We start from the raw sequence: 27,958 nt of genomic DNA, 5'->3' as shown, positions 1-27,958 counted from the left end.
CTCACCTCAGTCTCACCAGCGCTTAGCATCGGCGCATGCGTGCTGCGGGCGCCTTTCACTCCCTTCGAGTTTCTCACCCCGTCCCTAGCCATCGGAGGGATTTGGATGAGGGATCGCGTCGTCTCCCTACTCGTGTCTCCCGAGGTAAACCCTGCTTTTTCCGCTTTAAAAGCCCCCCGTCGACGATTAGTCGGCCGTTTTGGGAACTTAAATAAGCGTGTGGGAGGGAGAGGGTGTTATCCGTGGTCACCTGACGACACTGGCACAGGACTGTGGTGCAAGAGCCGCGTCGCAGGGACGCAAGCGTGGCCGCCACAGTGGCTTTGCTCCGCTCTGTGCTCCGCGCTGGATTTACAGTAGGTTGCCCCGAGCAGGGGGGGCCCGACGCCGATTTAAGAGCTCCAGGGCTGGGGCATTTTGTCTTTCGCCCTCATATCGCCGCTACCTGAGCCCGAGTGGCTGCTGTTGTCTGCTGAGCATGTGACTACGGGTAGCCAAGAGAGAGCCGGGCTCCTGCGTCGTCACGTCGCCCTCTCCACCTGCGACCACCACCTATGTGGGCTTTGGCTAAAATGGTGGTTTGATCATTATGTTCGTCCGGTTTTGTGTGGCACGTCCTATGGGGAGGGGGGGGGGTGCATGCAGTGAATGCAAACCAACCACAAATGGGCTGCGACCCATGCATCGTGTCAGGGAGTTGGCGAGGGTGTATGGAGTGCCTAGAGCCCCCAATGGCGGCATTTTCCGAGTGGTTTGTGTTGGGGGGCGGGTCTCTGTGCATAGTTTCACACTTAGCGAGGAGGACGGGGTTGTGCTGGTGCAGCGATGGCGCTTTCGGCTCTTGCCCGGGGATGGGGGTCATGTGACCGCGGCTCAGCCAATGGGACTCCGAGTTGTCGCCTTGCGCTTGCAATGCCGGACAGCGAGGATCCCCCCGTGGAGGACGCAGGGACTGGCTTTAGCAGCTGGCGGAGCTGGGACGCGTAGTCCTCCGGTTAACGCGTCAGAAATGAAATCGTGATTCACCATGTGCACAACTCGAACTTCTTTCCTCTGTAACTAGAAGCAAACTTTCCAAATGTATTTTCATGAGTGTAATCTGATCAATCGGACGTGTGCCCCTTTTTTCTATTCCAATTAGGCTTGGCAGAAGGGAAGGGTTGTTTAAATAGTCAGATCACGTGTAAGGTGGAAAGTAAAAATATATGTATGCTTCTTATGAATATTGTACATGAAAACAAACAATTCTGTCTGAAACTATTCACAGCAGCATTGAGGTAGACTATAAATGTGCATGTATAAGTTGTACATGTGATCAGCATGAACCTGTTATTGGAAAGTTTAGGTTACAGTGTGCAGGTTATTTATTTACTTATTTAATTGTAAAATTCTTAAATACGATCGTGAAGATTGCTTTCCTCAGTTTTAACAAGATCAGATCCTTACATCTGTATGTAAAAGGTGGTTGTTTTATTCGTATTCATTATTGAACTACAAAATATAAATGTCTTACGCCATTTCAGTTATTTACTTAAATGTCCTTTAATTATCCCAATCATAATAACACTTCAATAAATCCGAGTGACACACTTTTATTCTTAATAGGTTCATGCAAAATAAAAACAAATCTGACATCCCTGCTAACACAAAAGATTGTGAACATCTGTGTTGGCTGGGCAGTGTGTACGACCGTGCAGTGGAAAGGGGCTGTTACAGATCAAACAGAAAGCAAGTTGCAATTGGCAGTATTAGGTATGATCACCCGTGTTGTTTTCTCTGGAAGCTGGTGTCTTCTATGATTATGTCTGGAATTAAATGAGCTTGAAGATAGTTGTGTGTGATGTACAGTGGCATGACTGGTCAGTGTGACCCTGCCTGCTGTGTGGTGTGTGCGGGGAGCTGTGCCGGCCGCAGCGGTCTGATGTGCCCGGGCTGACACAGTTTCACACACGGCAGCCAACACGTGAAAACAACCCTTTTAAATTCTGGCGTAACGCCATCCGTCCGCATCCGATTAAAAGCACGGCGCGGTGTAAAGGCGGGATGTCGTGCGGCGTCACTGATGACGTCATGTCCGTCGACTTCACAGAACCGCAGCGGTGCGCGAGGCGGGGGCGTGCGCCGGAGAGCCCCCCGGCCACGTGACCGTGCTCGCTGTCCCGCACCGGCGGAGTCTGCGCAGTCGGGTGCAGCGTGAGCGTGGCATCACGGGGGCTGTGACGTCAGCGGCCGAGCACGCATGTTCGCTCCAGCTGGGTGAGACGCGCGGGGTAGATGTTTGCAAGGGAAAGAGAGAAACGCAAAGGAGAGCGAGAGCGACGCAGACGACGGCTGGCCTTTCTGGAGACCCGGGCAGCGCCGGAAAAGGTAGCCGCTCGGCCGGGCGCCGTGGCCACGAGATAGGTGTGGACCCCCGGGACGGGCTCGCGCCGCCCGCCCGCCCGCACGCCCGCACGCGCTGGCGGTGGCGGAGAGGAGCGCGCGGGCCGCCGCCGTCGAGGCGCGAGAGGCCCGAGCTGGCCTCGAGGAGCGTGCGTGGCGCGGCGTGGCGTGCGGGGCGGCTTCCCACGGAGGTGGAGCCACGCCGAGAAATTTAGCACCACGAAAGCACGCCAATGAGACGGGAATGGTAAAAGGACAACAAAACGCATCTATATATATATATGTTGTTACTGAGTCACAATAATATGAAGAATCCGTGTAGTATAACCAACCCAAAGTCCCCCAAAACGTGAAAGGTCAAAATGCATTATTCTTGATATGATTAATCATCATACAATTATCAGTCATAAAGTTTGTATAAGGAATGGGAAGGATGACAGTTACTAAGAAAATAAATATAAGATTGAATTATATAAAATAACATGTTGATATATGGTAGTGATATCCAGTTCCAGAGATTTGATTGGCTGATTCCATAAGGCTAATGGAAAGTCGTCTACATTGCTACATTTGTATGTAAATATTATAGTATATTTACTCTGTGTCATCGGTCCACCGCACGCAAGTGTAAACGTGGGCGCAGTCGTCTCTTTGCACGCTTGCTGATAGTGCGTTAAACTGAAGCGTGCTCGGGGGGACGTGCAGACCGTACTCCCGACAAAAGCGGATACGTGCCTTTGGACCTGGAGCTCGTACGCGGCTTGCCACAGTGATACCCCTCCCCTTGATGCCGCCTGCGTTTTACGGAGAAGCGTTCTTCGCAGATTAGTTCTCAGTTTATTTATATTTTATACAGGTTGCTGTGTCGCTTTTGGCCGACACGTGTGGCGCCAATGAACGCTTACGGTTTCTGCACCTGCTGCTTTCTTTGCCTTTGTGGTTTAACATCCAGAAACACATGCCTGCATGTAAAGGAAGATAAGTTAACACAAGCGATTTAGTTACGAAAGCGATTAAACAAACAACATGAAAGGATTACTATTTTACATTATCCGCGATTATGCTGGTTGTTTCTGTTGTTTTTAATGTTATGTAGTGTTTGTGTATAATAACGGTGTGAGAGGCAGGGAGGAGTGCTCGTTTGCGACTGCGGATCGAGTGTGTGCTAGACAGTGGAGGATAAAGGAAGCAGTTTGTGCGATGTTTGCTAAACAATTAAGCACAGTTCATAATGGATGCAGACGCTGTATACATTCATACATTTCCTAAATATAAGTTAGGAATAAAAGTAAACCACAACTGAATAGCAAGTTCAGGTATTTAGATTAAGGGCAGATATGGAAATACACATTACAATTCTTATTACTATTTCTGTTCTGAAATATGAATGAAAGAATGAATATTTTATAATTTCTGATTTCTTAATAGTGAACTCAAATGTATTTGCCATAACAGCAAGTTCACACACTTTTCTTAGGTCCCTTGTTTTAAATCCTTTTTTTATTGTTAATTTTTTCTTTCTTTTTGCAGAATGTCAATTGCTCTAGCAGTCCATTCAAGGTGAGGGGGGCCTTGGTGCCATCCAGCAATCCACCAAACACAGCACTGTAATGGCAGCAACGGAGAACCAGGCCATGATGGTGCTGCGGGAGGAAGGGGCCATGCCTCCCATCGCACCTCCCTCTACTGCCACCCCCCCAGCTTTTTTTGTCATTCTGAAACCAGGCCAGGTAGGGGATAGTGGACGAGAGCAGCAGGGCATCTTGGTGACCAATCAGGAAGCTAACATGGGCACAAATACAACCCCAAGCATTACTTCTCCTGCTCTGCTGCCCATTGCTCCCAAAATTGCTGCGGCCGAGTCAACTGGCAAGACCAAGAACCTGCCAGAGAACCTTCCTCCAGAGAGCATATGCAAAGGAGTAAAGGTCACCTTGGACAACAACAACATGTGGAATGAGTTCTACAGGTGCAGGACAGAGATGATCCTGACCAAGCAGGGCCGCCGCATGTTCCCCTACTGTCGCTTTCGCATATCCGGGATGGAGCCCTTCCAGAGGTACATCCTGGTCATGGATATCACCCCTGTGGACAACAGCCGCTACAAGTGGAACGGGCGCTACTGGGAGGTCAATGGCAAGGCCGAGCCCCATGTGCTTGGCCGGGTTTTCATTCACCCCGAGTCCCCTTCCTCAGGACATTATTGGATGCAGCAGCCAGTCTCCTTTTACAAACTGAAACTGACCAACAACACGTTAGACCAGGAGGGCCACGTGATCTTGCACTCCATGCACCGCTATCTCCCACGGCTGCATATTGTCCCAGCCGACAAGGCAACCGAGGTCATCCAGCTCAACGGGCCAGATGTCATGACCTTCACCTTCCCCCAGACCGAATTCTTCGCTGTCACGGCCTACCAGAATTTGCGCATCACTCAGCTCAAGATCGACTACAACCCCTTTGCAAAGGGCTTCCGTGAGGATGGGCAGTGTTATCGGCCCATCAAACCCAAAGTGGACTCCTCCAGTGCAGGAGGCTTAGACCCCAAGCCTGATTTCTTCCCTGCTCTGGACCTCAGCAAAACTTCACAGAGCAGGGAGGACGTGAAGCCCCACAGGAAGACTCTGAAGTCACTTTTCGGGACTAATGACACCTTTGATGAAGTGATGGACCAAGAGCTCTTCAGTTCTGAGGCATATGACATTGGTTTGATTGATAATAACAGAACAACAAAGTCGAACTCTACACTGAAATCTGACAAGGATACCAGGTAAGCTGGTTAGTTAAATGTGCTATTCCTGATTTGCATAATCATTCAGGGAACACAGTGACAGCCCTTCACAGAAGTTATGATACAAAGCATTTACCTGCATCTGAGATCTTCAGTTTTGTGCAGTTATGAATGTTTGAAAAAAGAAAAGAAAAATACAGCCAACAAAAATATATTTCTTGTGTGTGTATATTTGAACGGAATTTGGGTTTGCTAACATTCTGCTATCTGTCCAAGAAACTAGTGCTCTGGACCAAAAGCTTGTGTGTATTGTTTTTCTGTGAGATTAACAAGAGTTTCGTGTTAATTCTTAAAATTCCAATTCATATTTATCAAAAAGGTATTTTATTAAAAAAAAAAAACTCAGTTAAGTAAATCTATTATGATAACCAAGTTTAAATATTATGTTTTAACTTTCAACATCAAAGATCTAAAAGCTGGATTTTTAAATTTATTTTATTATTATTATTTTTACCTCTGTTAAGCAGTTAATAAGCATTTGATAAGCATTTATGTATTGGCTTGTTCAAGGGTTTTATAAATGCTGTTTATTTTTAGAAGTGAGCCTTATTGTCTGATCACATCACATCTTGAGAATGAGCTCTGAAGCCTTATAGATTCCATGTAATTCCTGATTGCAGGTTAATTACGTTTTGTTTCACTGATTTTCAGCCACAGAAAACATCCTAGGACAAATATTCTCGCTAACCTGACCCTGGAGGGGAACGTGAAAGTGAAGAAGGAGGTTCTAGATTCAAAATACCAAAGTGGCAGCTCTGAGCCAGTTCACAAGGACAGCATTGTTATCAAACAGGAGGAGGGGGAGATCCTTGTGGATGACCGTGGATTCCAGAAGGAGCAGCAAAAGGATAGCCAGGCTGGGGTTGCCAAAGCCAAGGTGTTGACATTAGAAATTGGGAAACCTGTGGTTTGCATCAAGTCTTCTGACTCCATGGGTGTAGCAAGCATTCCTGATCTCCTGAAGGGAACCTCGTCCTCTGGGTCCTCTCCACCTGCAGTTTCACTGGAAAGAAAGAAAGGCAATGCCAATAACACCTCCATTGTGTCCCCTACAAAAGCTGCTCTAACCCAGTCCAGTGAAACTTTGAAACCACAACTACAAAACATCCCTCTAAAGCAGCAGGAGAGACCAATGCAACATCAAAAACAATCCCAACAGAAAGAGCTGCCACTGCCTCAGCCCCGAGCGGCACAGGTGCCTCAGGAGAAAACGGGCAGCGCTCTGTCTAAACTCAAGCTCATTGCACCCAAGCCCTCTTCTTCCACTAATGGACCCCTGTCCCCCGAGATCCCACTCAAGTCAGACATACTGGTGTCAAGCACACCGGCAGCTGCTCCCAATGCCTTTAAAGTCCCTGGCATCTTGCAGACCACCCCTACTTCCGGGAAAAAGAGACGCCAGCGGAAAGTGAGGTTTGGCAAAGTGGGAAAATCTGCAAAAAAATCTATAATGAGCAGCAGCCTGCCGGTCCTCGGAGGCCCCACCGACACCAGCATGCAGCCTGACCTGGAGGATGTGGAGGGGGTCCTCTTTGTTTCTTTCCCCTCCAAGGTAAACAGTTGTCTGATTCTGTACAGCACTTAAGTTACAATCAAACTGTCATAGTTATTCATCAGCTTCTTTTTCCCATTAGGAAGCACTTTTGATTCACCTGGGGGACCAGCCCCAAGGGGGCATCACCCACCAGCCCCAAGGGGGTATCACCCACCAGCCCCAAGGGGGTATCGCCCACCAGCCCCAAGGGGGCATCGCCCACCAGCCCCAAGGGGGCAACACCCACCAGCCTCAGGAAACCCCTGAAACCCCACAGAAGAATGGTAATAACACAAATAATCTCTTATTTATTTGTTTTTATTATAACCATCTTCTGAGATTGAAATGTTGATGTTTTCATTTTTAAAAGTAACCGTGTATATATAATATATATATATAAAAAAAAATGTTTTAAGATTTGTTATTTGAAAGTAACTTTTTTTTTTTTTTTTTTGCAGAAGTTCCTGAAACCATGGAAGAGAAAATATCTTGCCTAGAGATCATTCTTTTAAAGGATTTAAAACGTTTCAAACACAGACAAGTAATCCACCCGGTCCTCCAGGAAGGTAAACACGATGATCTCATTGAGTCTGTGGAGAATAATTAGCACATGATCAAAAGCACTAATGACGGCACCATTGAAACACTTGCTGTTACATTAATATCTAACTCACTCATTACTTTAACATGGTTTAGTTCAGGGTTTCCTAACCCTTTAACACTCAAGGCACACCTACTTTAAAGGTTTGCGTGGCACACCAGCCCCACATGCCCTCACTTCCCCCCACCTGCACACTTTTAAAAACTTGAAAATAAAACGTAACTTTCAGTGAAAAATACTTATTTGATTTTGGTAGACACTTATTTTTTTCTTGATGAATGAGATTTTTCAATTTTGCTTTTTGCAGTTGGGCTAAAGTTGAACTTTGTGGATCCTAGTCTGGCAATCGACTTGAAATATTTAGGTGTGAGTTTACCTCTGCCACCCCCTGTCCACTGCACTGGAGAAGATGGGAGCTCAGCAGCCCATACGCCATCTCCAGGTAAGAAACAGCTCCTCCTGGGACAAATGGGTCAAACTTAGAACTAGATTGTGTTTGTTGATTTGAAGAATATTACAGTGTGAAATATTGCAGGGTGTACAGGAGCAACTTGTGAACCACCGTTGGTCCATTCTGCATTTATCTTTTTTGTTAACATAAGGTGTGTGTGTTACAGTTATCTTTTCTTTGCAGATGGAGCATTACCCTTCATCTCCAGGACAGGAAAAACAAATGACTTCACTAAGATTAAAGGATGGAGGGAGAAATTTAATGTGAATTCAGAAGCTTCCTCTTCGAAGAATGAGGGTAAGACGACGTTATTCATAATTGTGTTGCTGTAGATTTATTGTGTTAATAAGGTGATTTCAGCTTAGATTGCCAATTTGTGCAGCTATTTTAAATTGATTAATTTCCAAAAGCAAATCTTGAAGAAATATCTGTTCAGGTGCTTAGACTGAACAGAAATAGAATAATTATATAAATAGTTAATGTTACCGCTGACATCCCCACATTGTTTTCATATACATTTGAAAAAAAGTATTTAAGAGTATTGGACATTTTAAATGTGGTCACGGTTTTTCCCATTTACAGGAAGTGGAAGCTCAGAGGGAGCCTTGAAGAATCGCTCGGCCTTCTGCAGTGACATGCTGGACGAGTACTTGGAGAACGAAGGGAAACTGATTGACGAGCGAGCGGCGAGCTTCTCTGCCAGCGCCCCACTGTCCCCTGTTGTGTACCAGCTGCCCACCAAGAGCACTAGCTACGTACGAACACTGGACAGTGTGCTGAAGAAACAGGCTCCCCCACCTCCCCTAAACGCCTTCTCCTTCAAGCCCTTTTCCCCGCCGAAGAAACCAAAAGCACCACCTAAACCGAAGGCATCCCCAAAATCTGCCTCATCGCCGGCCAAAGCCAAAGGCCGTTCCGGACCGGGCAAATCGGTGGTGGCACCAGTAAAGCAGCCACCATCTCATGCTGCAAAGCGCAAAATCCCCTCTTCCTATAGCTCTGGGAAACCAGCTGCAAAGTCTAAGTCGGCTCCAATATTCTGCAGTCCACCGGCACATTCTCCTGCAGAATTAGTGAAAAGTCCAGGACAGGATTTGTCTTTGCCAGGGGCACTTCCGGTTAAAGTGCACCTTAAACAGGATGCCAGTGGTCGGCCACAACCTTCAACTAACAGCCGTGTGGCCGGGATGTCCAAGTCACTGATCAAGCTGATGGACCTTGAAGATGGTGCATTGTGGGAAGGCAAGGGTCGCACGTACATCACAGAGGAGAGGGCAGAAGTTGCACTGGCATCATTGCTAACTGCACAGGTAAGATTTCATTAGAACGAGGAAGGGAACGGTACCCTTGATAATAAGCTGACATCTCTCCCAGGTATTGGGTGACATTTTGACAATTCTAGGTTTGTAAAATTGGATCTTGTTTGTCTGTTCAGGGCACTTTGAAGGGGAAGCCCATCAGTAAAATCATCAAGCGCCGTGCCCCGCCATGCCTGAATGACTTCTGCCGCCTGGGCTGTGTGTGCACCAGCCTGGCTCAGGAGCGCCGGCACGCTACACACTGCCGCAAGCCAGAGTGCATGTTCGGCTGCACCTGCCTGAAGCGCAAGGTGGTCCTGGTCAAAATACCGTCCAAAAGGAAAAAGTCGCCCAAGTCGTTAGACGGCGAGAATCTCATCTTCTACAATGCTCTTGAAGAGGAGGAGGAAGTGCCACAGAAGCACAAGAAGAAGAAGAAGAAGAGGATTGAATACAGTAGGTTTTTATCTGTTGTGCTGTTGGATTAAAATTAAAAATGAATAAACTTGCCTTCAGAGTTAGACAGTAGTGGAAATATTCAAGCTAAGAAAGTGAATTTTTTTTTTTTTTAAGTTTTTCCATATAGTTATCTTAACAGATAATTTTACAGTGTATTATGGTTTATAACTCTTTCAATGAATGAGCGTGTCCTTGAACAAAGGTGTCGGCAAAATTAACGGTTACAGCAGATATACAGCAGGGTTCAGACATGAACAACAAGTGAAAAAACTATTATTGAAAAGTTCAAAATGTAGTATCATCTTTTTTTTCCCCAAACTTCTATAAACAGCCATTTCTGAGCCGGAGCCGGACACAGAGCCTCCCGTCCGGGTTTACTCTCTGTGGAACCGGAAGGAAGGGGAGATTGACCCAGAGCCCGTGTTCATTCCCAAACCCTCAGTCTCCATCAGCCGCCCATCAGGCTTCCCTAAAAGCACAGGTGGCCCCAAGGGTTATACCCCTCGGCCTAACCCCGTGGTAAGACATTGGGTTTTATTATTTTCAGTAATATTAGGAAACTCCTCAAAACCCATTAAACCGAAAAGCAAATTTGATCCTCAACATTCAATCTCTACTTTGTTGAGTATTTATTTCAGTTTACTTTAAACACAGTGCATTTTTTATTGTAAACTTAAGTTATTCTCTCTCTCAAAGCCTTAATGTGTCCCCACTCTCAGAATGGTATTTTGACAGTAAAGCTGTACTTTTTTGCTTTGGGCACAATACCCACTTCACAACGAATTCTAGAGTCGTTAGCTTTCTGTGGAGGTTTGCTTAGCTAAGGGACCTTGCCCAAGCTGTGGTTGACTTTGCCCTCCTTGTTGCAGATTAGGGATGAGGATAAGGACCCGGTGTACCTGTACTTCGAGAGTATGATGACCTGTGCCAGGGTGCGCGAGTACGTTCACAAGCACTCGGAGACCCAGCCCTGCTGTCCCTGCAAGTCCAGGCTGTGCAGTGGGAAGGTAGGAGGCAGGGGGAACCGGACTGGAGTACCATGGGAAATCATCTGGCAAGCGCACTGATGAGCACCCTGAAGAAATTCCACGTTATTGTTCAGTCCACATTTTTAGTGGCTGTTCTGTTTACACTGAACATGATAATATCCTCTAAATCATTTTTTCAACACAAAAATAAACACTTTGAACTGCAAAATACCTTGCAGGGCTGCGGCATTATTGATTCCTGCTGGAAAAATGGTTATTCTAGTAATTTACATGAATTCAGCGTTATGTGGTGTAATTTATCTAAACTTCTGACTCTTTCCAGGAGGATGATCCATATCACAGGTTTATGGAGACAAGTCCAGGTAAGACATTTTTTCCATCCTTTCTGGAACTAATTTACATAGAGGTTATATGGCGTTAGAACAAGAGAAATCAATGTGTGTGGGGAAAAAACAACCTAAAACATTGCTAATGATTCCCCCCTTCCAGAGAATTGGGAATAGTATTATGGGGCACTTGTCATTTCTTCTCACTGTTGTATTTTTTTTTTACTGTAACAGGGACAAACATTAAGAAGCTTGTGATGCTGAAAGAGAAATCTGCTGTCGCACCGCCACTTCCGTCCCCGAAGAGCCAGCCCCGGTCACCGCCCAAGGCCGAGCCCACTAAACTGCTCGAGATCCTGTCTGAATGTAACTGGGAGCAAGAGCGTGACCGCATCCTCAGGACACTGTCCCAGCACATGGCCCAGAACAGCCTAGCTCGTTCCTTCATGGTGGGCTGCTACCTCATTGAGCTGGTGTCCCAGACCCAGAAGAAGGAGGGCTCCAGCTCGGTCATCACCTCTACAATCCGCATCTCATTGCCTTCTGGGGCAGAGGGAGGACAGCAGGCTGAGGAGTCAGAACTGGGGCAGGCAGAGCAAAAAGGGAAGGCCCAGAAGAAGCCATCCGAGGTCTTTGAGATGTCCAGTGGCGACATTTCAAAATTCCCAGCAGAGAAGCTAGAGAAGACAAAGGACAGGCTGTCGAAAGGAAAAGCACTGCCCTTTTACACAGGCATCTCCCCAGCAGGCATCCTTACAGCAAGCAAGAAGCAGCCTGGTCGCCCGCAGCAGGGCCTCATCAAGGTACAGACTTGATTCACATACACTGGCAGCTTGAGTTTTGAGGTGTAACCATCCTTGTTTCTGTAGAGTTTCAATGTATAATTTTTTTCCCATGAGACAATGTAAATGAATTATTTTACCTAAAAATGTTTTCGTCCTCAGTTGCCTTTCAGGAGAAAAACCAACTAGCTTTTTTTATGTTACTAGTGGGAGAGCCCTGTTATCTCCACAGTTTTTTGGTAAAGTTTTCTTTCCAACACTGCAGGTCAATGGCAAATCATACCCACAAGCCAAACTGCTGCTGGGTCAGATGGGAGCTCTACATCCAGCCAATAGACTGGCAGCCTACATCACTGGCAGGCTCCGGCCCATTTCTCTGGATGTGTCCAGTGTGTCCTCTGCTGTCACTAAGAACTCCAAAGAGCTGCCTGCAGGGAAGCCACCGGACACAGGCCTGACGCCAGACAGCACCAGAGCAACCAGATGTACCCAACCACCTGCCCGCTCCGCAACCTCCACCGCCAGTTCCAGCACTACCACTGTGTCACACAGTACCGGCAGCACTGGTGCTACAGTCACAACATCCTCTCCAAAATCCCAGGGTAAGTGCTGCACTCTCTTAATTATGCTCATGCTAATATGTCTGATTCCTTTTTATAGTGATGTTAATATATATTTAAAACTCAATACAAAGGCAAACCATACTAAAAACCACACTCCTCCTTCGCAGTGGAAAGCCTTTTGTCACCAATGCTCTTGTATTGTAGACACTGTCTTCCAGGTGAACTTGAAGCCTCTTATCTGGATTCCAAGGAGTATTTTTCACCCATTTGGAAAGCACTTCCCGTTTCTCGGCAGTTTTAACTGCTCTGTGTTGTAATTATAAAAAAAACTGCTGCATGATTGATGGAAAACACAGAATGGAGCTTACTGATTTATAGTCAAGCTTAGAGTGGCTCACACTGCAATGCAAATAGAAAGTTTACTTCATTCTTCCATTTGCAAATCTGTTCCCTTATGCAGTAACCAAGCCCACAGTTGGGAAGGTCTTCACCCAGTTTGTGGTCAACAAGATCAGCTCCCTGCAGCAGAAACTGCCTGGCATTAGTGCTCCTCAGTTGGTCAGCGGTGTGCAGAAATTCACCTTGTCGTCTGCGCCCCTCATGGTGGTCAGTCCAGTCGGGCCTGCTCGGAGTCCCCGGGCAGAGCAGGTAGTGGGGGCTGGTCTCCCCTCCCCTTGCCCCTCAACGAATTGCGTCTCCAAGACGACACCTAACAGCGATCCTCTACCCATGAGTCGTAGTGCTGAGGTGGCCACTCCCACCAGTAGCAGTAGAGCTCCCACTGCCACCAGCAGCTCCAGCACAGGTACATCCAGCTCTGCCACCATCATAAAGGTGTCGGCAGCAGGGCCTCAGGCCTTCCCAGTCACCTTCCTCTCTGTCTCGCCCAACCTCAGACTTGGTAAGCCTTGTTCCCATAGTGCTCTGTGCTAAAGCTGCTCTCTGTCTGTGGTCCGTCAAGCTTTCCAGTCCGCCATCCCGTCCCCACACACCACCAGTCCGATCGACGTGCGACGGCACATTTGTTTCATCTGGTGAATGTAGCCATGTCTGCTGCGGTCTGGGTAAACCGATCAGTCTCGTGGCTCCATGACCCTTCATTACGAACTGTCATTAGACTGAACGCTTGTGTATCAATGTGTGTGGTGGTCTTGGTGAAAAGTAAAATTGATTATGGAAGTGCATTGTGTGTTTTATTTGTTCAGTGTTTTTTGTCCTGTGTCTCCATTAATGTATACATTCTGTTGTGTTTCATGGACTGACATTGTACGGTTGCAATGTCCTTCTTGTCATCTTGGTGTATGTGGTAATGTTTAGTTGTATCGAAGCTCCACCTTTTTCTTATACACCCTGCTACCCATTTTTACTGTTAATCTATGTCCCTTGTAAAAAGTCTTCAAATGGTACTAAGCTTATTCCTGCAGTGCTATCAAAATATAGCATCAGCCTTTCTTTGCATGAGGTATTATCACATGCTCAGATTCTTGTATTAATTTTCACAAGCCAGATTGTAAAAGATCACAAGATTAGACAAGAATGTAGATTATTGTATTTTGTTTGGACCCTGACATTTTACTAATTCTGGCACTGGTCTCTTTTGTATTTAGAAGAGAGTCCACGACCCACAGCGCCAGTGGTGTCCGCCCCTGGTGGAAGTATTCCCTCAGATCGGCGCCCCGGCACTCGTCTGCTCCTTATCCCAGTCCAGCCCTCAGCCCCAGCAGTGCGCCCTGTCACCCCGTCAGTGGGCCCCCCGCTTCCACCAGGGCAAAGGATGGTATTGCAGCCCGTCCGCAGCTCCAGCGGAGCCACCCTTTTCCGCCACCCCAATGGACAGCTCATTCAGCTCGTCCCACTCAGCCAGCTCCGTGCTGTCCAGCCCAACATCCAGAACCTCGTCATCCGCAACCCAGGTGAGGCTGCATACTAATTTGGCTTTCATGATTTCTGTAAGTCTTTGAGCAATGATGTTATGTATGTTCTAGTCAAACATTATTTTTTCCTCATGCTGAATGCCTTGTTTCTGATTGACAGGGTCGGTGATCCGCTTACCAGCCCCTCAGCAGCCGGCTTCAGAGTCCGCCCTGCCAGGCCCTGCAGTTGTGACTGGTGCTTCTCTTGGCTCTCCAGTCACTTCTCCTATGTTAGGACCAAAAACTCCTCCTGCATCAGGTGCCACGCCCTTCTCGGTGGGAGCCATCTCGCCGACACCAAGAACTGGGGCTCCCCCCAGCTTCGTGGGACGCACAGGAACCTACACCCTTAGGATCTCTCCACCGACTGGTGCTAAAGTGTCCGTTCAGGGACAGGATCACAAACTCATTACCTACAGCTCAGGTTCCCAGCTCCCTACCTCTACCAGTATGCTCCCCCTCCAGAGTGGTGGCTTCACCTTGCTGCAGGTCCCAACAGCCACTACTCCTCCTGCTGCCGTACTCCGTCCAAGGCCTATCCAACCAGCCCCATTGGAGTCTCAGGACTCTAAGACTGACACTAAAGCTCCCCAAGAACCTGAGCTGGCACAAACTGAGTTGGAGCCCCAGCAGGACAAGGAAAAGCAAACTGAAAAGGCTGCAATTCCTGCAAAAACCCAGGACCAGGCAGCAAACCCCGCTGGCTCCGAGGCTGGGGATTTAGACACCTCATTACAGGATGTGACTCCAGCAGGGGTGGTCTCCTCTGATCATTCTTATACCAGTGGTCGGGATCCTCTAGATGACTCGAAAAGCAGTGACTCTAACCATTCAGATATAGCTGACAAGACTCAGGACCCCGAAGAGCCTCAAGATGAGAGTTTGTCAAAACCCCTCAGTGAGGAAGACCCTAAACCATGTGAAGCAGCTCACAAACGCACCAGGACTGTGCTTGCATATGATCAGTCTGCTCCTGTTGTCATTCTTAGTGGCAGCTCAGAATCTTCAGGATCCTCTGCAAAGGACTTATTGCTAAAAAGTCCTCCTGGAGATACCGATGCAGAGGTTTCTGCTTCTCAAATTTCCCTCCCTCTGGTTGACTCGGACCTGGAGAAAAGTGGTGGGTCGGCACCTGGCAGACCGGCCTCAGAAAGTAAGAGCTGCGATGAATCCCACTCTTCTCCCTCTGTGGACTCCAAAGGCCTGGCTGAACCGAAGAGCAGAGTTTGCAACGAAACAAGCTCTGCAGAAGAGCAAAGCAATCTGGAGGAAGGGGAAGTGGAGGGAGAAGAGGGTGATCAATCGGACACCTCTGAAATTGAAATTGATGTGGAAGAAGAGGAAGAGGAGGACAGTGAGGATGACAGTGAGGAAGAGGATATCGATGCCATCACTGTAAGAGAACGATTACCTCCCTCTCCATTAGCGCAAACAATGTATATGTCTTTCAACCTAAACATGGAGGGTGTTGAACTTTCTTTTTCTTTCACCAGGAGGACTCTGATGTGAGTGAGGAGGACGAAGCTGTTGATATTGAGACTGTGGAAGAACTCTCTGAAAAGATCAATATAGCACGGATGAAGGCTGTTGCTGTGCAGATGAAACTGGATAAAGTGTAAGAATGAAAGAGCAAGGCTTACTTGCAGTGTACAGCACTCAGGTTCATCTCCGATTGTGTAGTTTGGTACTGGTATTTACATTGTTTATTTTTATTTTTATTTTTATAAATGTTCACTGACATTTCAGTTCTTAAATTTGTATTATCTTTAAGAACATTTAAAGGTAAAGGTTGTGAACGTTGTCTAAACTGTTTTCCAGACGAAGCATCCATGAGGCTAAAAAGAAAGCAACAGAAATGAAATTGAAGGTAACGGTTTACATTTTTTAAATGAATCTATCTATGAAACAGGATAAGTGTATTTTACCTGTCGATATGTGTCAGGTATTTTGTTATTTAGGCTATTTTTCTAAGCTACGTTGCTGTAAATCATTTCTGTCTATCAAGATTGAGTTAATGTGCAAACATCATAATCAATGGTTGAATGGGACCCCCTTGTGCTTACAACCTTTCTTAAGTCTGAATGTATTTGCCTGGGTCCAGAAACCCAAACCCTTAGTGTTTATTTCATTTGTCCAGTTGAAGCTCCAGTCGAGCAACAGGGGGGAGGAGTATGATGAGACGGGAGCCTCCTCCTCCGGCCGTATTAACCACACAGTCAATGAGAGGCGGAGACGCAGTGAGCTCAGAGAACTGTTCGAGAATATGAAGAAAGTGCTGGGGCTGCAGCATCTGCCCAAGGCATCCAAGTTTTACATTCTCAGGCAGGTAAGTGTCTCTTTTAAGACATTTGTAAAGGGCTGAAATGGTAAACACCACTGATTTCATAACTGCCTTATTAACTCGTATCTCAGTCCCTAGTTTCTGGTTGCTTATCATATTAATAATTAAAACGGACCTTTCTGGTCTAAAAAAAGGAACCCATGTTTTATTTTTGGTAAATCTGTCATCATTGCCCATGTCCAGGCTCACAATGAGATCCAGGCTCTGGTGGATCAGTCCGATCGTCTGGAAGCTCAGAAGAACCTGCTGACCCGGAAGAGAGCGGTTTTCATTAAGAAGATCGCTCAGACCTCTGGTAAGATGGGACACACTGTGACATAAGAGATGAAAATAAACACTAACACTTATAAACTAAATATGTATGCAGTACTTATCCAAATGAGTGTCTTGTAAATTGTATATCAATCAAATTACATGTGTTCCAGAAAGTCTTTTTTTTTTTTTTTTTTTTAAGCTGTCTGCTGTAGATTTATTGTCATTGCCCCCTTACATCATTTTTTTTTTTTACCTTATGACTTTATGGTTCTATTCTTCCTGCTGCAGGAAAGACCGAGGACCTGATCATAAAAAAGCTAGAGTACATCTGTGCCAAACAGAAATCTCTGGATATGCAGAAGAAGAAGCTGTCCCAGAAAGATGGCAGTAAGACGACAGCCCTACAGCCACCCCCTGAGCCAGCCGTGAGTCTCGGCAGCCTACCAAATCTAAGCTCTCCTATCGGCAGACCCCTTATTCTGTCCAGGAGGAGGTCTTCAACCCCCAAATCTACAGGTCAGTATCCTTATAGACATGCTGTTGTCCTAGAAAATGGTGCACATCATGACTTTGTTTTCATCTGCCTAGGGGTTGGTTCAGTGAAGAAAGTTATTCCCAAAGATATGTGCTGATCATATGGCTCTGAATTGGATGGCTGTGAAGCAGTAGTAGTTTATGAACTGCAATAACTGACCCCTTCATTGTTTTCTAGCATCGCCTGGGTCAGTGCTGATTCCAGAGACCAGTGCATCCCTGGGTGTTGGCAGTCATGTGGTGCCTACAGCAGGACAGATTGTAAATCTCAAGACTCAGGTGCCAGCTGTCAGCCCAATATCTGGCAGCATTCTGCAGTCAAACAAGAACAGTCTGATGGCTAAAATGGAAGGAATACCCATTTCTTCAAACCCTGGTATGTTACGGCTATCCTTCACGTTTATTGAACTGTGATTATGGTGTTCAGTGCTGTGTTTTATGAGCCCTATCAGCAGTGTTGGCCACCGACTTTGACACAGCAACTAAGATAAGATATTGAGTGTTAAGGTTTTGTTTTTGTTCTTCTTGCTTTTCAGGTATAGCTTCCGTTACTATCAAGATCCCAGCAATCTCCCTACCAATTCAGGTCAAAAATTGCCTTCCAGAAACATCACTTCCAGTCTCCAGCAAGGACTTCAAATCTGCACCAGCAAAGGACAGCCAATCAGGTAGCTGGGTAACTGATTGTGGGTAGGGCTTTCTTTTTGTGAGATTCTGTTGACATCGATCTTATTTTCTTTTTACCTTTATTCCTCTGCGCAGTGAGTGAAGTCTTGAACATGCCGCAGATAAGCAACGTCACCTCACTGATGTCCTCAGGGAATACTGCTGGGAGAACTGAGAAACAGGATGTCTTCCGGCCTGTGGGCTCTCCCCTGGTTACAGAACAGGAGCCTGAAGAAGGACAAGCCCCCACCAGCCAGTTTGATAGGAGAGATGTTTTGAGGTGTCCAGCTCCTCCAGTCCTGCATGGGAAGGTAGAGGAGGAGCTGGAAGAAGGAGAGGTGCCTGGAAATCTGTCCCATCCAGTCCTCAGTGCACAAGCAGCTGATGTAGATGACCTGGATGATGACGAAAGGGGTAGTAGAACCAGAGGAAAAGGCTCCATTTCCCCAGTTGTAGACATGGCTTCAAGCCAGGAAGAGGAGGACGATGATGAGGATGAGGACCCAGAGGATGAAACCTTGACATCACTTCTCAATGAGATTGTGTTTCTAAACCAACAGATGAATAACGACAGCTCGGGGGCAGGTGTCACACAGGCACGCTTTGCCCATCGCAGCCTGCAGGAGAAGAATGAGACAGAGATGTCTGTGGAGGAGGAGGAGGACGACTCCAAACGGGGAGAGGAAGAGCCTGAGCAGGATGATGACCGAGCACTTAGCCCTCTCTTCTTACAGCTGGACGAGGACCTCAATAAATCAAAGGATTCACAGAATGATGAGGACAAACCACAGGCAGGGGAAAGTGACCTTGTAAATGTGGTTGTTGGATCACCCTCCAGAAGTAGCACAGTGGCCAATGGCCATGATCAACAGAGTCCAAACCCATCACTCAAGGGAGACTCCCTGACGCCTCCCCCATTACTCCAGATGAAAACTGGTAGTGCCATCACATCTGTGGACACTTCTAAAGATAGCAGTAAGGATAGCGAGTTATCCTGGAGACCTATGCCAAGGCTGGCTCCTCTTGGACTGAAAGTGAGCAGCAACCCCTGTCTAGATGGTGCATCATCAAGTGCTAAACAGATGAAAGGATTGGCCCCCATTAATCTGAGTAAGGATGGTGCTCAGTCCTTTTCCTCATAGTCCTCCTAATTTATCAATAACAAAATCAGGGAGAACTGTTTTGTTAGCTTTTTTCTTTTCTGAGAGACTTGTTAATTTGTATTTATTTATGGAGTCTGTCCAAAAGCACTACCTAATGTGCCTAACATAAATCCAAAGGAGAATGTCTTTTTTGTACAGTAGGAGGCACCAACTGTCTTAGCTGCTTTTGAATAAGAAGTGAGGTGCTGCCCCTGAGCGGCCTTCTGGAGTACATTTCCCCTCCCCATTTCATTTCTTAAAGGTGTAGTATTGGGAAAGAAATATATAAACAGATATGTAAGGAATCTAGTTTTCTCTGAGACCAGGATATAATTTTGAAGATGCTGACTTTTTCTTACTTACAGGGGAAGAGGTAGATCTATTATAGCATGTTTGATCACAGGCCACGTTAATAACCCTGTGATGCAGACAGAGAAAAAAGTAGAAGTTCTGGTACCAGGTGTCACTTTTGCATGCACTCTTGGTTCCAGAGACTTTGTCCCCATATTGGGGTGATGCATCTCTGCTTTTTTTGGCATGCATATAAACATAGACAGTCTTGAACCCATTTGGGGTAATTGAAGGCACTGTCCGAGGACAAACTTCTTAACAGCAATATTGTGCATGTTGAGGGACTACAAATTACAGCGATTAGGTTTACAGGGACACTTAGAAGGGCATGGTGTCTCTCCTGGGATATTAATCATGAGAGGGTGGGTAGTCATTTTTTAATGACCTTTTAGGGAACAGCTTTGTGAGCATTCATCTATGAGTTCAGAGAATTTAACATGTAAAACCTTCCCCATGCATCACTGAGTAAACGATTTGTATCTCCATGGAAGGGAGAGAGCATGTGTTACTGATAATGGCAGCAGCTGTTCTTGTGTGGTACACAATGAATGGGCTGCTCTACATTTAATTTTATATGTGTATCTTTTGATAATGGAGGAGTTTTGTATTTAATTCCCACTGAATGTATGAATTTACCAGTACAGAACCATGGGTCAGATGGTTTGTCAATGAAGAACATTATTACTGTAATCAAAAACTAAGATGAATATGTAGAATGCATTTGTTTTGTGGTTGTCTGTTCATCTCCAAATGTAAATGTTTGAGGAAACAGTTTCATAAGAGGAGGAATGAATTCTGCAGTGTTAGCAGGGACCTTGTGTTTGTCAGAATAAGTATAATGTCAGCTAAGCTCCTTATACTTATGGGACACCTGATGCACAGAGATATAAAGACATGGTAATTAAGGTATTCCTCTACTACATTTTAAGGCCAAATGTATGAGAAATAAAAACATTGATTTCTTATTGAACAGAATATGCAAACAAGATGATATATGTCCTGCTTTGAGGCCACAATAGGACCAAAGCATCACCACATATAGGCACGGCACAATGATATCTCGTAATCCAGTGTCTTGAGTTAGTGTCATAATTATACCTATTGTACATGTGATTCTCACAATGCAAGCCTACCACCTTTGCAGCTTATACATTATCGTCTGTGCAGTTATAGGTGGTCAAATTTCCATTGTGGTCTCAAAGCAGGACTTTTAGTTTTGGTTGTGTCCATTTCATTTCAACATGTTTTGGTTTTATCAGTTTACAAATAAAAACGCAGACACTATATTTATATCTAGGAATATAATTTTCATGGGTGGTTGAATTAAAACCTTTAGGATTTCAGGATTAGCCCTGTCAATACAATTTTACTGACATAACAGATCTGGCCAAAGTAAGCCTGTTTCATCTTTCTCCATTGATGCCTTTAAGTTGGCTGTGTGCTTTTCAACTCAAGGCTTTTTTGTCCTTGGTTGAACTGTGGTTCTTCAAGTTCAGTGTACTGGTAAATACATGCATTTGGAGTTATGTCAATATCATATGATTTAATAATCCTACATTTGATATAAATCTCTGTTTAAATTCTGCATTGTTAAACTTTTACCTCTTCCTTCATGGGTAAGCACTGTGCTTGAGGACTAATTAGAAATGCTCTCCCACAGTCCAGAACACTACTACTGTTAGATTTACAAACGCGCAATGTTAGCACCGGGCGTCTTTGCTAGTCATTTTCTACTGGGGCTCATCGGGGGAAGAACGGTCATGTGCTTAACATAGCATCATTTCCACAAACTTTTAAGATGGTGTTTCCTGAATGTTTTTGTTAGTGTGATATGAAAAGTATGGCATGGAAGTCAAAACAAAACACTTGGCTAGACTTGATCATTGAAATCTGATGGTCTGAACTGAAGCAGCCTTTCAAGGTAGTAGGATGTCTCCAGCTTTTTTCAGTAGACTGTTATTATTGTTGTAAAAAGCAGGTTTTTCTTGGAAACCTATGTGTAAAACCCTCATGTGCCTAGTACAAAGCAATTTTTAACAAACCGTATGCATATTATTTTTTTCATTTTATTGACAAAAACATTGAATCCATGCAAATACCCTTCCAATGGTTAGACAGGTTAACCAAGCAGCTGTCCACATTTTGTATCTCGTATAACCATGGGTGTAATGAACAAATGTGTAAAATTACAGACTAAAGCTAAATATTGTCAATTTAAAAACACCTGAGTAACCAGGACTGATGATGCACTGTACACTGCAGGAAGAAAATGTGTGGTTTACCTGCATCGTTTTGTCTTTGAAGTTTTCATAAAGTTCAAGCTGGTATATCCCCAAGTGTCTATAGAGGTTTGTAATAATAATAATCAAGGAAATACTTAAATCCCTGCTGTTGTGTGTACATATATACTTTTCTTGTTAAAGACAAATGTAAATACCTTTAATGATTTGATTTTTTGTTTTTCTTATGTTTTGAAAGACATGGCAGTTTCCACTTTCTGCCCGTTTTTCTATGGAAAAAGACACTACTTTTTATAAAGATCTCTATTACTCTAATGCTGTTATCTCCAGACTGTAGATGAGAGAGGAGATGTTGTGGCCTTCAAATAAAATAAAATAAAATAAAACTATAAATGCATTGTGTGCTACAGGTGTTTGTTTTGTCCCAGTGCTGCCTTTGTGCTAATGTTTTTTTCAGACTTTTTTCCCCCCTTTGCTTATTGAGTGAGTCCACTGGAGAGGAGAACCCATTTTCACTGGTTGAGACTCTTGGTGTGTTAAACAGTAAATCATATGCTTCTTTCAATCCAGTCCTTATTCTGGATCAAATGGTGCATACAATTTATTTTTATTTTTTTCTCCTCACCTGACATTTCCATCCAGGTCCTTGGGATTACATTTATGTTGTGGACCCTCCCATGGAATATTAGCTGGTGACATTTCAGTTTATTGCATTTATAGATATGACTTACTAGTGCTCTAATCTCCAGTGGCTCATTTGTAAATCTCTAAGAGATAAACAGGCTTGTGAGCAGTGTGAAGTGGACTTAGTGGACCTAGAGTTTCAAAAGCTAGGAGCTGGTACAGCAATTTAAGGTTAGTACTTTTAACATACCTGCTTATAATCCTACTTGTAAAGTGGGGGCTGCTTTGTTTATTTTTTTATTTATTTTTATGGATTTAAATGCACTCCATGAATGCCAGTTTTAGTTCAGTGCCATCTTCCATTTTTTTTATTTTTGTTTTGAGTAAAAGTAGCTCAAGAAAGAGAAAAATGATTGGACATATTTAGTGTAATACAAGTCGTCTTTTGTCTTCTCCCTCACTCTCAAACACTTAATGAGAGGTTGCTGTCAGCTCAGAGGATGACTCCATTGTAGTGCTTTGTTGATTTACTTACTGATTGATTTTTTCTTAACCTATTTTTAACTGATATTTTTATTTGTAAGCAGATCCAGGAAAAGGACATGTCTTTTACAAACATCACAGTCCACTCTTCAGAGATGGTTAACTGCACCAAGGTAATGGACCTCACACTACCACAGAACTGGAACCCTGACCTCAACTGTTCATACATCCACATTCATGCCACACTTGTGTTTCCAGTTCTGTACTACATCCTCTCCCTGCTGGGCATTCTGGGCAACCTATTCAGCATCTGGACATGCTTGTGGAAAGCCAGGCCCTGGTCCATTGCTATCATTGGTGTTCTGAACTTGGCACTGTGTGATCTTGCCTTCCTTATATCCATACTACCTTGGGCTATCTATCTAGCCAACAACTATAACTGGAACATGGGCCATACTCTTTGTGTCATCGTAAGCATTGTGTATTTTACAGGCCTGACTTCCAGTACCATGTTCATTTGTGCAATCAGCACTGACCGTTTCCTTGCTGTCACGTTTCCACTTAAGTCTCGGCTATTCAGAACAACCAGGAATGCTGCGTTGGTCTCCTTGGCCATCTGGGCTTTGACGGTCCTCCTGATGTACCTCAGCTATCACAATATCCTGTACAAAGAACGCAGAGATGGGACTTGCTTTTGTGGGGCACTGGTGTTGGCTGAGGCCACCTTATCAGGAGCTCCATACAACCTTTTGTCTTATTACTCAGTACAAGTTGCTATCCCTTTACTCATAGTGACCCCTTCTTATGCTAAGATACTGGCCAAGATGGTGCAGTCACAACGCCGATGGGGGATCAAAAATGTAAGGGGCCGGCACAAGACCATCTGGCTAATAACTCTGTTCATTGCTAATTTCCTGATCTGCTGGGTCCCAGGACAGCTGCTGCAGGTGATCGCTTGTGTGCTTTTCCTCACTCTAGATAACTGCGAGAACAACTGCTGGGTGACTCAACTGGTCAATCTACTGATGGAGGTCTCCCAGCTCTTCGAACTCCTCAATGCTGGCCTTAACCCCTTGATCTTCCATCTGCAGGAGGGGGTTGGACAGAGGCTGTGGTTACTCTGCAGGAGGGGACTGAGGTGGCTGGTGAGCTGGGGGAGGTGGAAGTGGAGGTGGAAAGCAACTGAAGCCCACCCAACTAGAGCAGCCCCAGTGGAGCTCATCAGTGTGGCCCACCTCTCTGTAAATTGTGGTTCATTGGGGCTTTGACCAAATTAAATTAAGACTATGACCACACATCTTTAATAACGACATGAGAAGCGACTATCGTGTGATCACAGAATGGTAATATTGAAATCCTGAAATAAATGTTCTTGTCATCATGAAATAACTGCTGGGAACTTCAAGATCCTGAGTTAAATTATATTGCAATCATAACAGGACAAAGTCTACGATTTATACAGGGTCCCCCAAGAGTCTCCATACCATCCAAGTGGAATTCGTAAGTATTTTCCAGAACACCATATAAATTCAAGTAATTGATAAAGTAAAACCTACTCAACTTAATTTTAGTTGTGATGTATGAATTATCTGATACATAAAACCTAAACCAACTCTAATCTCTTGTAAAGATTCGATTTCATAATAAGCATTCTATATGTTTTATATTGCAATTTTTAAACTTAATTCAAGGACAGAGAATAACAATAATTTGGTACCTGCCTCCTGACAGCTGAGATGATGTTTGCAATTAAGGAGTTTTAGATGCTTCTACTGAATTGAGTATATGTGAATGCTCCCTAGTGAAAGCATAGAGAGTTTGATATTTTTTAATAGGGCTCGGAGGGATTACACTTGTATAAGTAATATAATAATTGAACAAACACAATGACCTTTTATTTAAAACAGTGCTATATTTGGAAATGTCTGTATATGCATTACATTTTATGCAGTTAAAAGGCCATACAAACATCAGTGGGGTCAGGTTTGGCTGCTTTCAACAAGAAATACAATATAATGTAAACTTCTCTGTAAAATATTATACATAGCATACTATTTATATATAGTGCACTACACTAAATCCCCAGTTCTACCAAATCTCTGTTGTTGATTTTTATTTTCAAATATTTGAATTGATATTTTGTGCTGTGTGTATTTGGATCAATTGAAAACTGTTCAACACAATAGACATGAGGGCATATTAACATACATACAGGATTTCAGAAGACTATTGACCGTGACTAACTTGTATAGAGCATTTTTTTTCAGTGTATTTTTCCTTCCTCTTCATCTTTATTTATAATGTCCTTAGTACTGCATTACTGTTTTTTTTGTAACAATAAAAAAGCTTTGAGACGAAATGTTAAACGTGGGTGTTATTTAATTATGCATATGCTACAGTAATAGCAGGTTTAAGATTTGAAGCTTTAAAATAATTCAAAATGTAACTTTTACATATGTAGGCCATGGAAAAAAATGCATAACAACAACTTTTGGCTCATTTTGAGGATATAGGAAATTGCGGGAAATACGCCGTTTTTTATTGTTGTATCAAATCAGAACAAAAGACCTTAAATATCCACATTAACTGGGGGGACCCTCTCTACAATCACAATTGGCGGGAAAACTAAGCTGGAGACCAGATGCGTGGCCTTCGTGGACACTTCAAATGAAGTACAATTGAAGAAATAATGGTTTTATCAGGTTCGGTTAACCTCTAAACTAACTATGAGGAAATGTACCATATTTATGGCGATAACTGCTTACTACCCATACATGCCAACATGTCAGTAATGTTGAGATGTTGGTGTGTAAGTGTAGTATGGGTATTTGCTTTCGGGTACAAGTATGACTCCAGAAGAGTATAACATGCCTTGTATGAACCATCAAACTCACTTACCAAAAAAGAAAACCGACCTACACGGATTGTGTGAAGTGGGGTCTTCAAAATACGTCCCAGGGGCCACAGGCATTGGCTGTCGGATGGGGGTGAAATTGATGCGGACGTGTATGCCCCTGCATGAATCGATATACTATTGATGAAGCCTACATAACATTTGAACAAGAAGATGCAAATTTATACTCTGACATACTCAAAAAGACACAATTAGCATTACATGCATAATCCAACTTTTTAATTTGTAGAAGCCATCAAGCGGAGTTTACAATAGAGGAGACACTATAGCCGGCACCACATCAGGAGAAGCAGTATCAGGTAATCAGCCATGAGGCCTCCCCTGTTTTCTGTCTGAGAACATCACTGTGAGTAATGTATTACAGATGGGACACAGCTTGTACACATTTTAAATTCAAATAGGTTGAAATAAAGAATAAAGTGTGATTAAAATGAATGTTACATTAGTTGCACATACTCAATGTTCAATAACGGGGCACGGAAGGTTATTCAACAACGTGAAGAAGCGACGTTCTAAGAACGAAGAGAACGTTCCATGTTAACATTCTGCTAATGTTATTTGCTAACGTTGGCGTAAGTTACGAGGAACGTTCAATTGTTTGCTAGGATTTCGGGACAGCGGTGTCAGTGTGAGCTATCTAGTGCGATTGAAATGTGCAGAGCAGTTTCCACCAGGTGGTAGTGTGTGACCACCGCGCAGCACTGCTTGCCAGCCTGAAGGAAAGGAAAGGCAGCCCCCTTTGTTGGCCCGTCTGGCCGCCTGATGTTTTTGAGCCGTTCGAGCTGCCATAGAAAGACGGCGCTTGTTGTGGAGCAGGAGGCTTGACAGTGTTGATATCTCCTCTATATCGGTGCCGTCTGGAGGACATGGGCTCACTGGTCGGAGCTCTGGTTTGGAGGACTGTCCGTACGGGAAGACAATATCCATAACAGGACCGACTCGAAAGAGCCGCCGCTGTGGTATTTACCTGGGGAATATACGGGAACCAGACTGCACCCCGACTGCAGCGTGACAGGGACGTTGACACAGTGTAGTGTGTAATCCGTGTTTTTGGACTGGGGCAGATTGCTGGTCTGCATTATGCAAGATTTCGTTACTGGGTTTTAAAGAGATATTGCGTCTCAGGGTGGCATGGACCGGGTTGACAGCTGGGCATGAAACCATATCCCAGTGTTGTACAATAGGGTCTTAGTTTAAGCAACGGGTGACACAGGCTACTTTTAATGCAGGGTCGGACAATTAAACTGCAGATTATTATTTGAAAAGTAATTATATATAAAATGGTTTGTGTCCTTATATAGAACATTCTCCAACCACCCTCACTAAGACTATTTGTTATAAGTAATTATTATTATTATTATTATTATTATTATTATTGAGAGATTTAATTGTGGGGGGGAAGCCAGCTGTTAGCATTACACTCCGTTAATTAACTAATCTGCAGACACCATTCAGTGAAAAGGAAACTGTCCTGATATTGCCTGAAATGAAACGACTACCTGTATAGGAAATGTGTAAAACAATAATGACATGAACAGGGTGGCCTCGACAGTGCTATTAAATATTGACTTGATCGTCATGCGCTTTGAAAGACGGGGATTTACTGGGGGTACTGGAATAGGGTGCCAGGCTGGGGTACTGGAATAGGGTGCCAGGCTGGGGTACTGGAATAGGGGGCCAGGCTGGGGTACTGGAATAGGGTGCCAGGCTGGGGTACTGGAATAGGGTGCCAGGCTGGGGTACTGGAATAGGGTGCCAGGCTGGGGTACTGAAATAGGGTGCCAGGCTGGGGTACTGAAATAGGGGGCCAGGCCGACAGCTGGGTGTTGTGAGAGAGATCCCCCGGGGGTGCCGGACAGGCGTGCTTCAGATCTGCTGTGCCATTGATCCCGACACCGCGCACCACACGCCGCCCGCTGCAGAAGTGCTGACGACGGGGGAAATGCGCCGACGTGCCCGATTTCACCAAAATAGATCCCATGGCACCAGTTTCGCCTCTCTGGATCTATCTTTGTCTCCCAGACACACAGTGGGAGAATAGCACGGGGGAGCTCTCCCTGCAGAGCTAATCATCAATCTGGACAGATGCATATATAACTACCGAGCACTTCCACATTTTCATTGGCAATATTCTACATCTGCAGACGGGAGAAGGAAACTGTATGGATCCCTCAGCATCCTGACACTTCAATGCAAGAAATAAATCGAGCTGTCTTGGGTGCAAAAAAGACAATGACATGGAAAGCAATGCTATAGCTACCTTGACTATTTTAACGCTTCGTTTATTGATGTATTGATTCTGGGGGGGGGGGGGGGGGA

General features: G+C 44.7%; 2 protein-coding genes across 3 annotated transcripts; both read left to right on the top strand.

The window, feature by feature from the left end:
- The first annotated feature begins 34 nt into the window (after positions 1 to 34).
- On the top strand, positions 35 to 22,011 carry mgaa (MAX dimerization protein MGA a). Of its 2 annotated transcripts, none has more exons than XM_066695077.1 (24): positions 35 to 144; positions 3,913 to 5,152; positions 5,825 to 6,725; positions 6,808 to 6,991; positions 7,166 to 7,273; positions 7,616 to 7,750; positions 7,943 to 8,056; positions 8,342 to 9,069; positions 9,195 to 9,513; positions 9,848 to 10,035; positions 10,386 to 10,523; positions 10,828 to 10,867; positions 11,066 to 11,634; positions 11,879 to 12,215; positions 13,784 to 14,089; positions 14,211 to 15,484; positions 15,583 to 15,704; positions 15,908 to 15,956; positions 16,227 to 16,415; positions 16,614 to 16,725; positions 16,974 to 17,201; positions 17,398 to 17,595; positions 17,756 to 17,887; positions 17,982 to 22,011. In XM_066695077.1, exons 2-24 carry the CDS (start codon positions 3,993 to 3,995, stop codon positions 19,025 to 19,027), a joined length of 8,577 nt encoding a protein of 2,858 aa, XP_066551174.1. In that variant the 5' UTR covers positions 35 to 144; positions 3,913 to 3,992; the 3' UTR covers positions 19,028 to 22,011. The 2 variants fall into 2 exon arrangements, with proteins under 2 accessions (XP_066551174.1, XP_066551173.1); XM_066695076.1 differs by lacking the exon at positions 35 to 144 and adding an exon at positions 2,232 to 2,367.
- Positions 22,012 to 22,880: 869 nt separating this feature from the next.
- On the top strand, positions 22,881 to 23,993 carry LOC136717414 (type-1 angiotensin II receptor). Its single transcript, XM_066695029.1, has one exon. The coding sequence runs from the start codon at positions 22,881 to 22,883 to the stop codon at positions 23,991 to 23,993; it is 1,113 nt and encodes a 370-aa protein (XP_066551126.1).
- Positions 23,994 to 27,958: the final 3,965 nt, after the last annotated feature.

The sequence above is a fragment of the Amia ocellicauda genome, chromosome 21, assembly GCF_036373705.1.
Source record: "Amia ocellicauda isolate fAmiCal2 chromosome 21, fAmiCal2.hap1, whole genome shotgun sequence".
Taxonomy (NCBI): Eukaryota; Metazoa; Chordata; class Actinopteri; order Amiiformes; family Amiidae; genus Amia; species Amia ocellicauda.
The sequence above is the reverse complement of the archived record's forward strand: the minus strand, read 5'-3'. Positions and strand labels throughout refer to the sequence as shown.

Excerpts from the sequence above, each read along its gene's own strand:
- mgaa (XM_066695077.1), top strand. The coding sequence starts at position 3,993 with ATGGCAGCAACGGAGAACCAGGCCATGATGGTGCTGCGGGAGGAAGGG. Across the intron at positions 8,057-8,341 it reads TTCCTCTTCGAAGAATGAGG|GAAGTGGAAGCTCAGAGGGA; the intron begins GTAAGACGACGT and ends TCCCATTTACAG. Across the intron at positions 10,036-10,385 it reads CCCCTCGGCCTAACCCCGTG|ATTAGGGATGAGGATAAGGA; the intron begins GTAAGACATTGG and ends TCCTTGTTGCAG.
- LOC136717414 (XM_066695029.1), top strand. The coding sequence starts at position 22,881 with ATGGTTAACTGCACCAAGGTAATGGACCTCACACTACCACAGAACTGG.